This window comes from Silurus meridionalis, chromosome 2 (assembly GCF_014805685.1).
Source record: "Silurus meridionalis isolate SWU-2019-XX chromosome 2, ASM1480568v1, whole genome shotgun sequence".
Taxonomy (NCBI): Eukaryota; Metazoa; Chordata; class Actinopteri; order Siluriformes; family Siluridae; genus Silurus; species Silurus meridionalis.
Genome location: NC_060885.1, coordinates 17303632 through 17315613, shown reverse-complemented (window position 1 = coordinate 17315613; position 11982 = coordinate 17303632). Strand labels below are relative to the sequence as shown.

Sequence of the window (11982 nt, the reverse complement as noted above, 5' to 3'; positions counted from 1 at the left end):
TTAGATGGAGATTAGAAAAGAAAACCCTGCTTCTGTATGTTGTCCAGACATCAGTAGTAGTAAAGCAGTGATTATTCAGGTTTTAAAATGAACTAAAAAATATATGATTTCTTTACTCGGTTTAAAATGACGTCCTTTCTTTCGTGCTCTCATTGTAAATAATTGCATCCTTTTTTTGACAAAGCTGGTTTCCCACTGGGGAAGTGTCTTGGCAGCTCAAAGCTGCAGCTTCCTCAAACATTTTGTCAGCTCTTGTGCTGTCACGTGTTTTTACAAAGTTTAAAAACAGGAAGCAGGAACACCAATGCATTTACAGCAGCCAGACACACAGCCAGACACAGACAGGTGGCAAACTATATGGAAAAATGTGATCACACTGATTCTGCTGGTTTGTTTGGACATTTTTAGGAGGGTTTAACCCAACACACACAATATACACAATATATGCATGCATACGTGTGTGAGTGTGTGTGTGTGTGTGTGTGTGTGTGTGTGTGTGTGGTCTCATACAAAGACCACACATCGATTAGAGAAGCAGCAGCTGCATGATCAGCACAAAAGGGATGCTGTATTCTGTATTATGACTAAAGAACTGCGTTTTTTTATAGCAGATTTTTTCATTGTCGGTTTTGATTATTAACAATCACAGTAGCATTGTTTTTATTGTTTTTATTATTGTTATTATTATTATTTATTTGTATACAGTTTTTACATTGTGGGAAAAAACGTACGCCATTATGAAAAGCGTTTCTGTGGCAACCAAAAAGAACCCGCCTTCAGGCATATATTATTGGCTAGTTTGGTCACATGTTTAATTCTGATTGGTTCACCCAGCCGCCACTTACTCTAAGTTATTTTGACCGAAGCGTCTCCCTGATTTTGGACCGTCACGCAGCGTAAAGAGAGACCTACCCATCTCAACGTGATTTCTTTGTTGGCGGTGGAGGAAGGGGGCAACGTGTGATGAGATGGTAAGCTGAGTTTGATTTAATCTCGAAAAAACCTAGTAGAAATGTTTTTGATTGTGAACGCAGGTGTGAGAGAGAAAGCGGGTAGTTGGTGAGATTTTCACGGTTTATTACCGGTGCCGGTGATCTGCCCCCCCCCCAGGTGAGCAGCCCGACACCTGAAATCATTCAGATTTAAGCACGGGACGAGTATTCACCTATTAACTATATGTATAAGTTTGATATGTACGTGTAGTTTTCTATCTATGCAGCCAGGCCTTAGTCAGTTCGTGTCAGTTACATCAGCATAGCTTTTTCATTCTGCATCAAATGGGATTTTGGTCGCTGATCTGTTCTGCAGAACTTCTGCAAAATAGCTTCTCTTTCCACATCATACACTGACTAAATCTGACTAAAAATATATGCTGTGGGTGAGAAATGTGTTTGCATGTTCTTAGGCTCTCACTTCATCCTGGTCAGGTTCATGGTAAGAACCTCATGGGAACATTGAGCAAAAGAAAGATCTACACCCTGGATGGGATACCAGTCTATTGCAGTGCAAAACACACACACACCTAAAGGCACTTTAGCAAGACAAATCCATTTATAAGCATGCTCTTGGACATAAGAAACCAGAACCGAAAAAAAAAAAACATGTTCACAAACAGAATGTGCACAGAAACTCTACATGACTGAACGAAGGACACTGAAGCTTCTGACAGTGTTTGAATAAGAAAATTACAATAGATATTAGAATAGAAATGGGTTTGAACTCAGATTTACGCTGAAATACTGGCTTGAATTCACTGTGCTTTGATTCATTTTGCTATTTTGTCTGTTTAGAGTTTTTTCAGGTGTGTTCATATCCAGATCAGTCTGACTGATTTTAACATTAATGGCCATAGACATATAAGGGCTGTCAGAATATCCAGTTCCCTTAAAATATTAGATTGCGTAGTTGTGTAAATAAATAATCACTCAGGTCGAAATAGTGCTCTTGTATTTCTTCATCTAGATCATCTGGCATTTTATTCTGCATATTTTCCACTGTATTTTCTGTTGACATTTTTAAACTCATTTATTTTTGTTACACACTGAATAAAAATCGATGTACAAATAGTATATGATACAAAAATAAAGCATAAGAAAAAAAGGACAGTTAACACAGAAGTGATTCTTTGACCAGAGTTATGCAGTTTTGGGCTTTTTTTGTTTCCGTTTGACTTTTCCTGACGCCAGGCAGACCTTCTTCTTTTTCCTCTCATTGAAGTTGATCCTACAGAAAGGGTTAAATGGTTTAATTATGCATGCTAAATCTGAACAGAGCAACAAATACATTTAATCTACAAAGAAATGTGCATAATCCCACAAGTAGTACCTTCAACAACAGAAGCAACATCATGTAGTAAGCAAGAGCATTACAGTTCCCATAAAATCTGTTGTGGTAGGCACATGGCATTAATAAATCTTTGTGCTTATCAGTTAGAAATTGCAGTTTAAGCAGTTGAAGAATATTCCTGATTTAACTGTGTTGTGTTCATGGAGAAAATGCTGTTGCACATTTCTTCATCCAACAGTTTTCCAAAGAAATTGAATTGGTTTCTGTAACTGAAACTGCACCATTATGTTCAGACCTACAAGTTTAATAAAACTCAGAATTTAGTTCAGTCTAAACTGCAAAGAACTCCATGTTGAATCTGCTAGGTTGGATTAAAAACATCTCCTTGCAGTAGACCAGAGGTACCTAAGATCTATCTAAAAAATGACCAAAATACAAACTAGAATGAGGGCAGTAGGCTTAAAATAAATGTTGCATTATACTTAACTCTCTTGTGGTTTATAGGATAAAATATATATAATATATCATAATAAATATTATGATTTAATATGTAAAAATAAATAAATAAATAGAAAAGAGGATTGTGCAAAGATGCTTAAACTAGGGCATCTCTGCGCTAGACTCTGTTTGAATTAAGGGGAAGACCCCTCGCCTATAGCTTCATCCAAAAGGTTTTGAGAAATGGGTGGATGCAGTATTTTTTGCCTCTTGATACACTAGAGGACAGTGTTGATCCAATTCAGTTGTTGATAAACTAAAAGAAACTAAAAGAAATGAAGAACTAATATAAGATATCAAATTTAAAAAGAAAGAAACAAAGAATGCAACTGTACAGTAAGCAATTCCTTATTTGTCAGTCTACGTACCATAAGAAATGAGTAGCATTACAGTACAGAAAAACATAGGATTTCTGCTTGTTTATTGGTTAAAGTGTCCTCTGACGTCAAATAAAAAAGTGGAGTTAAAGACATACGTCACCAGATTTAGCCAATGAAAGTAAAGAAACCACTTCAACCAATAAACTACTACAGAACTGTTATACTGTACAGTACATGTACTTACTATAAATGTGATAGTGTACTGTATTTCTAAAAATTTACACAAAATGAATCTCGCTATATATATATATATATATATATATATATATATATATATATATATATATATATATATATATATATATATATATATATAAATAAATGTCGTTATTATGTTACATACCGCTTCCAGCAGTTATGAAGCTTCTCTCCTTGTTTGGAATTTGGAGCCAGACATACGGCTTTACTCCCTATGAAGACACTAGGATTGAGATCAGGCAGATGTTACAAACACTTCCACCAGTCTGCTGTAGCAGGAAATTATTTCTCTCAAGGACAAGACCAAATGGGGTGTTATGACATGCATTTTGTAACAGTGTGGTATAGGGTTTATGTAATTGAAACCCTACTAGTTTGTAGCTTTGAGCCAAAGGGGTTGGCTAATGCCACATGTGATCGAAATTTCTTTTAACTGTCTGGAATTGTGTTTTTGCCTATTCGTGTCTCAACAGCTCCTAAGAGAAAGAACTGCACAAGTCAGAGGCATACCAAAGGAAAAGTACTTTTCTTCAACTGATCCCATAACAGGCATTGAGATTAAACCAGGCGTGTAGATGTAGTTTGATAGAAAAAAGAGAACAATATCTACAACAATGCATGCAAATCTTGGTATGAGATTCTAAGCTTCTGTGTGAAAGGACCAAAATACTGCACATGTATGTATGTATGTATGTATAAATTGATTATTCTACAGCACACACACTGTTAACATGTGGCATTGTTTTTTAAAATTAGAATTTACTTACATGATTTGCACTTTATAGCAGTGAGGCCCTGAATTAATCACGTTGAAGTTCGATACTCTTCTCATTGGTACACCATCAGTCTCTCTGAGGCACATACATTTTTCCCGAATGTTTACTGCTGCTGTCTTCTTATCTAGAATCAACAAAAGGAAAACAGGATTAGCCAGATGTTTGTATTGTATGTAGAGTGTTTACAAAAGTGCATAGAGTACCTGTGCCTATGAGGAGGTTTAAGCAAAGGAGAAACAGCAGTAACGTTATAGTCCCTTGAACACCCCTGAAAGCCATGATTTGTTCAGTTGCAGCTGCAGTGAAGGAGTCGCTGTTTGTCCGTTTGCCGGGAGAGAGAGAGCGTGATATCTACTTTTCCTTAATAACACGCCTTTTTTTTCCTGTCTGTCCATATTTAGACACAACCATGTCACATGATTTCTAGTAGACATTCCTGAGACAGCTCTTAAAAACAATGAAATCATTGATAACTTTGTTAAATATTAACCCATCAATGGTAATCGTTGTTGAAATGGAATTCATTAACTGGGAAAAACAGAAATAACAAATAGAGTTTTAGTGTAAATTATCTCAATCATTGTTATTTTCTTTGCAAAATTTATAATTGTCAAATGCTGTTAGATGTTAAAAAGGGTGAGGGTTTTTAAATCAACAGCGAGCAATAACAAAAGCAATATGATTATTGCAGAATTTGTATCATTGACATCATCTCTGATCAATTTGTAATGTTTTTGCAAGTTCTTTCCCTGTCTGTGTGAGTTTTTCCCAATTTTTTTTTCCCCCGAAATCCTGCCAATGAATTAGTTGACTTCTCTTAATTGCCCCTATGTGTGAGGATGTGTGTGATTCCTTAAATAAAACTGCAACTAGAGGTTAATATATCCATGAATTACAATATTTTTTTACAAAAATGTTTTCTGACTGGAGTATTATTACCTTTTATAAGCAGTGGTGGATGAAGTACAGAATGTAGTTGAGTAAAAGTAGAGATACAGTAGATAAAATATTACTCCAGTAAAAGTAAATCTGCTGCCTTTAAACTTTCACTTGAGTAAAAGTACAAAATTTGAACTCAAATGTACTTAAGTATCTAAAGTATTATGATTCATTATGGCTATAATGTCCTGTTATCATTTTTGTCACAAGACTCTCTTATGTGAAAACACTGATATCTTTTAAAATCATCATGAGCCTAAAACCTTCTTTTTAACTACTTCAAAAACAATCATGCATATGAGTGACAAGTTAGGAGTTTCTTCCATCATTTATTCTTCTCTAAATGTTCTGCTTTCTATTAAAGTGACGTGGAACTGTATGTTGGTGGTAAGTAGATACTACCATCAGCAATCAAAACAAGTATAAAACAGAGCACATGCTCTGCACTGATTCGTAGCTTGCTGCGTGCTTGACCAGTTTTATTCCACTCATAAATAAAAAGAAACAGTGTTTCTGAAATGTAGTTGAGTAAAAAGTAAGATATCTGACATTGAAATGTAGTAAAGTTAAGGTCAAAGTTTCCCCAAAATGCAAATGCTTCAGTCAAGTAAAAAAACAGTACTGTACTTAAGTACAGTAACGAATTACATTTACTTTGTTCCTGTCCCCCACTGCTTATATATGCATGCAATAATGAAATAGATTAGACTATTCTTTTTTAATTTATTTATTGTAAAGCTTAGTAAAAAAATTACATTTAACAAAAAATATATACATATGTACAGTGTGCAAAATACATCCCCTTCACTTATTAATACTACACCAAACCGGCAATAACATGACCTTTTTACTTTATTTCTAGGTTCACCCTTTTTATGCAGTTGTAAAACAATCAAATTGCTACATAAAGCTTATAAAAAACCAATCAAGACTATCATTTACAGTAGTTTACAGTAGTTGCCATCGTGCTTTCCTGAGTATCTTTAAATCAACTTTGATTTGGCATGCTTGCTCTTCTGAGGACGTGGTCGGAGTCTTCCCATGCATATCTTACCGATCTTGCCCAACTCTTGTTTTCTATAAAAAAATAAAAAATTAAGGCAGTGTTTCACTGAAATTAAAGGGCATGTACAGTAAAAAAAAAATAAAATTCATTGCATAAAGATTCACCCCTGAATTTATTTACACTGTTTCCAGGTTATAACAAAATTATAAAATGTAGAAAAGTTCAATACGGTTGAATACTAATGCAAAGCACTATATTTCATTAGCATTCTCTTACCTGTGCCAGCATTTCAGGAGTCTTTTGCCTTGAGGTCCATGAGGACTAAGACAAACCTGTTTGTTTCCTTTCTTCAGTGTCACACTATATTTACAAACACAGATTTAAAGTGTCAGAGGAGTGTTAAATGTGTAAGTTGAGCTACATTTGGAAGAATCTCTGGTTTGTTACTCACATGATTTCGTCTCTTGTGCAGCCAGGTCTTTTTAAGATGACCGTGAAATCTGAAAATGGACCCATGTCTCCGTTCTTGGACTTTAGACAAATGCAGCGGTTTGGAATATGCTGACTCTCTACTGTCTGAACTGCAATAAAGAAACACCACAATTACATTTTTAAATGAAACAACAATTTGGTCTTTTATGTAACAACTATATCAATGTAATACATTTTTTCTTAATTACAAATTGGTTGGTTACATGCATATTTATAAGATATCCCAAAAGCCTTTTTGTATATAATTGTAGTTTTTAAGAAGCCTGTAGATTCTCTGATTTTATAACTCACCTATGTATTGGATGCAGATTCCCAGCACCAGAAGAGCAGGGAAAGTGTGTGCTGTGGACTTCATTTTAAGACTGTGTAATGCCAGTGTTTTGCTTTGCGTTGCCTCTTTTAAGCCTTCTGAATGGGGTTTCCCGTGACTTTGGACACTCCCTGGAAATTCCTCTACTGTTAAGCTGAACTACAGGGATTTATAAGAATTGGGACTTTTTTCATAGACCGCCTGGAAAGGGGAATAATGGCCTTTAATTATCAAAGAGGTATATGATTATACAGTGTTATTAAAAGAAAAATGGACCGATATCATGACTCATTGCTTCAGTTTTCAAGCATTGTCATGGAACGAGTCAGTGACTATGTTTTGAATGGCTGCCATGTTTAGTTATTATATTGCTTAATAAAATTGGTTCATTCTTTTTGAATAACCCTGTATTATAAGGAATATATTGTTTGGTCACATTTAGATTAGAGTCACATTAATATTTGAATGATCAATTATTCATAAGAATAAATCAATACATAACCACCTGAATAAGGGGTTATGATTGAGAGGTTAAAACAGCAAGTTTACATTTAATATTTAGATTTTTATCTATAATAATATGTACTTTCTGTGCTAGAGTTAATCTAACCATTGTTTCTTACTTGAAGCTTGAAATGTCTGGGTTGAAAAGCATCATTCTCTCTCATGCTTTATGTAAACTAAATAAAAAAAATCATTCATCATTAATATTAACTTAAACCGGTTAAACTTTCACATATTTTACTGCTACACTGAAATTTCCATATTAAGCTTCTTGAATAATAGGGATTATGAGACTATGTAATGTTAATGGCTTTGTAGCACTGTGAGCTGTGATGATATTAGATTGTGAACAATTAAAATGTCTTCACAAAGGCAAATGCTTGGACATGGCATCCCCTGCTGTTATATGAACTGAATTTTATTCATGAATCCAGCTCACGATTTCCCAGACAGGCACATGAACCTTTTAATAATAACCAGAATATACTTAGGTTTTCAGTAGCAATATGGTTGAGAACATGGATGAGTAGGTGCCTTAAAAATTCTGGATGTTACACAACTAAAACGGCACAAACAACAGGTTTCCTGATTATGCAAAACAAAAAAGGCACATCCAGGAAATTAGACAACCATAAGGTTTTAACATAAAGCTAGATGGAATGATGGATGGATTGGTGTACTTTATTGAATCTATTAAAAATCAGAAATATGGAAAAAAAAAGTCAAGCACCACACATTTACCTGACGTCAAAATCATCCCCACAAACTCAAAGTTATAAGGCTGTATTTCTCCGGATGTAAGAGCTCATTTGTATGAAGACTCTCTTCCTGATAAATTGCATGTATGCCTAATAATGCCTTTCATCATATCACAAAATAAGTCATGGTCTCAAGGTCTCAACTTTGTTCTCTTAAGATAATAAAAAAATGTGGAACTGCCAGACCTCTGTTTGATACTGACTTATCTTGCATAGTCAAAAATATTTTTTGTCACAGCCATTTCTTAACTAAGAACAGTGATCTTAAATGTCTGTAGTATTTAAACAATCTCCCATGCCTCTCAATCTATTTTTACTTGTTTTCTAATTTCTACTTCAGTCTGAGCAGTGTCTTGCATGTGTGTTGCAAGTGAATCAGTTGATCTACTGTTTGTTTTTTTCTTTTTTTTACAACTGTGTTAAAATTGTTGGGCTTGAAAACAGGTTTGTGACCCACCCCAGCAGCTTCATTGTTAGCTTCGATTCAGTAATAAAAGCCTACACACTATTACACAACATGTCAGTTGTTAAATATAAAAATCCATGTCCATTTAATCTATACATTTTTGTGTTTATTTGGGTGACCTTGTGTATCATAAAAAAACCCAATAACTTTTAAGAAAGAAGGCGTACAAATTGTTGTGAAATGAATAATGCCATGCCACTTAAGGAGTGGTCATAAATCTCTGCCATTTACTTTCACTTGATCGACCTGCAAAAAATTAAAGACCAGGGCAATGTTTTACAAATAAATAAAATATCTTTTTGACTTTGTGTTTACTTTGCTTTACTTAAATGCGCTCTCTCTCACTTCTTCTAGCTAAGAGGATAACAGAAACGTCCCATCATGAATCCTGCTGAAATCCCCTTTGTCAGAGTGAACGAAGAGAAAGTCATCTCAAAGTAATGTCATCTCTTTATTCTGAGCATTTCCCATGTCCTGTCCAAGAATCAGAACCCGTGATTTTTTTTTTCCTTTTCTCAAGGTCAGAGCTGTTGTCCCTTTTAAAAACCTATAACTGCTACCATGAAGGAAAGAGTTTTCAGCTTCGTCTTCGAGAGGTATGTGCAAACTGAAAGTTCAGTCCAGGTGTCTAGGTATTGTTTACTTTTAGTTTTGTGTTTAAAATTCTGTGGGATGTCAATGGAGGGCTTTGAATGGTATTAAGTTTCAGAAGGTAGTCTAGCTGAAACCATTCCATGTTATTATACTCCAAAATCCAAATATCCGTATTTTCCGGACTATAAGCCGCTACTTTTTTCCCCACTCTGAACCCCACGGCTTAAACAACGAAGCGGCTAATTTATGGATTTTTCCGGGGGTTTTCCCGGTTTCACAAGCTTTAACCCCATAACTGAACCCCATAACATTAGACCAATGAAATTGCAAAACGGGTTCAGATGAACCAATGAAACTCTTTATATTAAATCAGATGCGCTCCCACTGAATCGGGCCGCACCACATCATAAATATGGATGAGGTTCCTCTGACGTTTGACCTGCCACTCACTCGGACTGTCAACAGGAAATGTGAATCATTCGTCACGCTAAAAACAACCGGGCATGAAAAAAACGCACTTCACCTGTGTTCTGAGCTGCACGGCATCGAGAGAAAAGATTCACCGATGGTGATTTTTAAACGCACGACGATGCCAAAAGATAAACTCGAGAGAAATTGTTGTGAAAGGAAGGAGGAAGACAGTGAACAATGACTTACTTGGTAGGCTACTGTTTAGATACAAGCCGTGTAACAGACACTGTCTTTTATTAAAGCCTATGTAAAGTTAATTAGTTTCAATGTAGACACCTGCGGCTTATAGACAGGTGCGGCGTATTTATGTACAAAATAAAAATCTTTGTAAAATTCAGTGGGTGAGGCTTATATTTGGTTGCGCTTAATAGTCAGGAAATTACGGTATCACAAACTCACATACTCGTATATAAGTTTTGTGCGGCAGGCAAACGGTATAATTGTGGTACGATACGTTGGGACACTGCCTGGATGTCTTACTCTCTCCAGTGGTCGACAGAGTTTAGTTGTCTCTGTGTTGGAAAGCATATTTTTTCCTTTTTTTTTTTTTTTTTTTTTTGGCGTTTTAAAGCCCAATTTTAGCGCTTGTCTCTCTCCTTTTTATTGCTGTTGCCAACACTGAACCGGATGCGCGCCAGCTGTCACATACATATATAGTTTGTAAAGTTAATACATTACGGTGCTGTAAATTGCTCTGTTATGCTAAACTATGTACGGTAATTTGTTAAATTATAAACAAATGACAGTATTCTACCCCTTACTGCTCACCATTCTTTAAGACTCCTAGGTAGGCTAAGCCATGTCTTGATTTACAATATTTTCAGGCTACATTAGGGACTATGTGTATTAGATAGAGAGATCGATTAAAATAATACAATTAAATACGTTTATTGAGAAAAATCTTAGAAGTCAGAAAAGTTTTATAGAACATAAATGTAGTGAAACACTGTCTTCAGTTCATAATTATGTTTTGTACAATTCTCTATTACTATTGACCTTATAATAAGACTCAGATGGTTACATTTTGTGACATGTCAAAAGGTTAGGCACAGTAAATATAAGTCTTTCAACAGTCTTTCAACAGTTCATGTCAGACATGTTTCTAACTGTTAGTATTGAGGCCTTTTTTCAGCCAAACAATAAAGGAGTATTGATTGTGAAATTACCTTTCCATGTCATTGCAGTATCTTTTTTTTTTTTCTTCTCCAAAGGCTGTTTAAATTTCAATCATTTATAGCAATATGCTCAGGCAGAAAGGAAATTATTCCAAACAGCAAGTAGCACTGGAAGAAGACACTATTGTTATTAAATGTCTAAAACAAAATCTCAGGAAAGCCTTCCCCGAAGGTTGGGGGTTATTATAACTATAAGGGAGGGACTAGTCTGAAATGCAAATGGAGGTGGAGAGGTGTCCACATATTTACACTGTGTACTTTGTGATTGTGTTATGAAAAAGATTGCAGCAATCTGAATTCTACAAAACAGGCATATTTATTCTTTGATAGTATGGTCAGTCTCCCCAAAGACTTCTTAAAAATATTTTATTTAAAAGAAAACCTGCCACTGACCTAGTTTTTGATGTAGCCTTTTTTTTTGTTGCTTCAGCTTTTGTGGACAACAGAGATGATTGTGTCTTTATATGTGCTATTTTGTGAATAATAAATGCTGTTGTGTTGGAAGGATGAATGATTACAAATGAAAATCAGTGAGCTAATCAAGTAAAGTGTATTTCCACTGAACCGACCGTGAACTGCTGTTAACAGGGGATACATTTAAGTTAACTGAACTGTACTTTATGAAATATTATGATTAATATTTAAAAAACTTTGATTTATTTTGAATCTCTCACTAACAGCCATGCACAGGTCAGAATTATTAAATCTGAGTGCCTGTAAGATGACAGACTTGAAATGGATCTGTGTTTGAGCCGGATGTCAAATAAAGTGAGCAATATAAGGTGCGGCCTTGGGTTTATGACAACTTACTTTTCTGCCAGTTGTGTGGGTGCGTGCATTGGAGGTAAATGCCTTCACTGTATTTAACCCCAACACAACAATTCTGACCACAAATGCTTTTGACTTTTCTCCAAAGTAAATTTCCTTTTTCTATTGCATTTCCTATTACATAACCATTTTTTTTTTTGCTATTACATAGCTGCTTTGTAACTCTTTTGCCTGAGTTAAGCAGTGTGTATAAACTTATTTGTATAAGTTGTAATTAAAAGTAATTAATGGCCACAGATGTTGAAGAAGCATAATCCTAAAGTTAAGTACATGATGCTTAAATTGAGCAACTGTACCCTGT

General features: G+C 35.1%; 3 protein-coding genes across 3 annotated transcripts in view; 1 reads left to right on the top strand and 2 right to left on the bottom strand.

Annotated features, from left to right (window-relative positions):
• Nucleotides 1–673: 673 nt before the first annotated feature.
• rassf4a (Ras association domain family member 4a) overlaps nt 674–11982 on the top strand; it is a 23516-nt gene continuing 12207 nt past the window's right edge. Inside the window, exons 1-3 of the mRNA XM_046874681.1 lie at nt 674–971; nt 8968–9050; nt 9134–9209. Coding sequence (XP_046730637.1) covers nt 8995–9050; nt 9134–9209 — 132 coding nt within the window. The 5' untranslated portion in view covers nt 674–971; nt 8968–8994. The remainder of the gene's footprint in view (nt 972–8967; nt 9051–9133; nt 9210–11982) is intronic.
• cxcl18a.1 (chemokine (C-X-C motif) ligand 18a, duplicate 1) lies at nt 1533–4494 on the bottom strand. The gene is made up of 4 exons (XM_046874707.1): nt 4342–4494; nt 4130–4262; nt 3508–3585; nt 1533–2223 (listed from the first exon to the last, which is right to left on the bottom strand). Exons 1-4 carry the CDS (start codon nt 4415–4417, stop codon nt 2136–2138), a joined length of 375 nt encoding a protein of 124 aa, XP_046730663.1. The 5' UTR covers nt 4418–4494; the 3' UTR covers nt 1533–2135.
• On the bottom strand, nt 5789–6992 carry LOC124402065 (C-X-C motif chemokine 9). The gene is made up of 4 exons (XM_046874721.1): nt 6867–6992; nt 6535–6664; nt 6360–6443; nt 5789–6154 (listed from the first exon to the last, which is right to left on the bottom strand). Exons 1-4 carry the CDS (start codon nt 6928–6930, stop codon nt 6061–6063), a joined length of 372 nt encoding a protein of 123 aa, XP_046730677.1. The 5' UTR covers nt 6931–6992; the 3' UTR covers nt 5789–6060.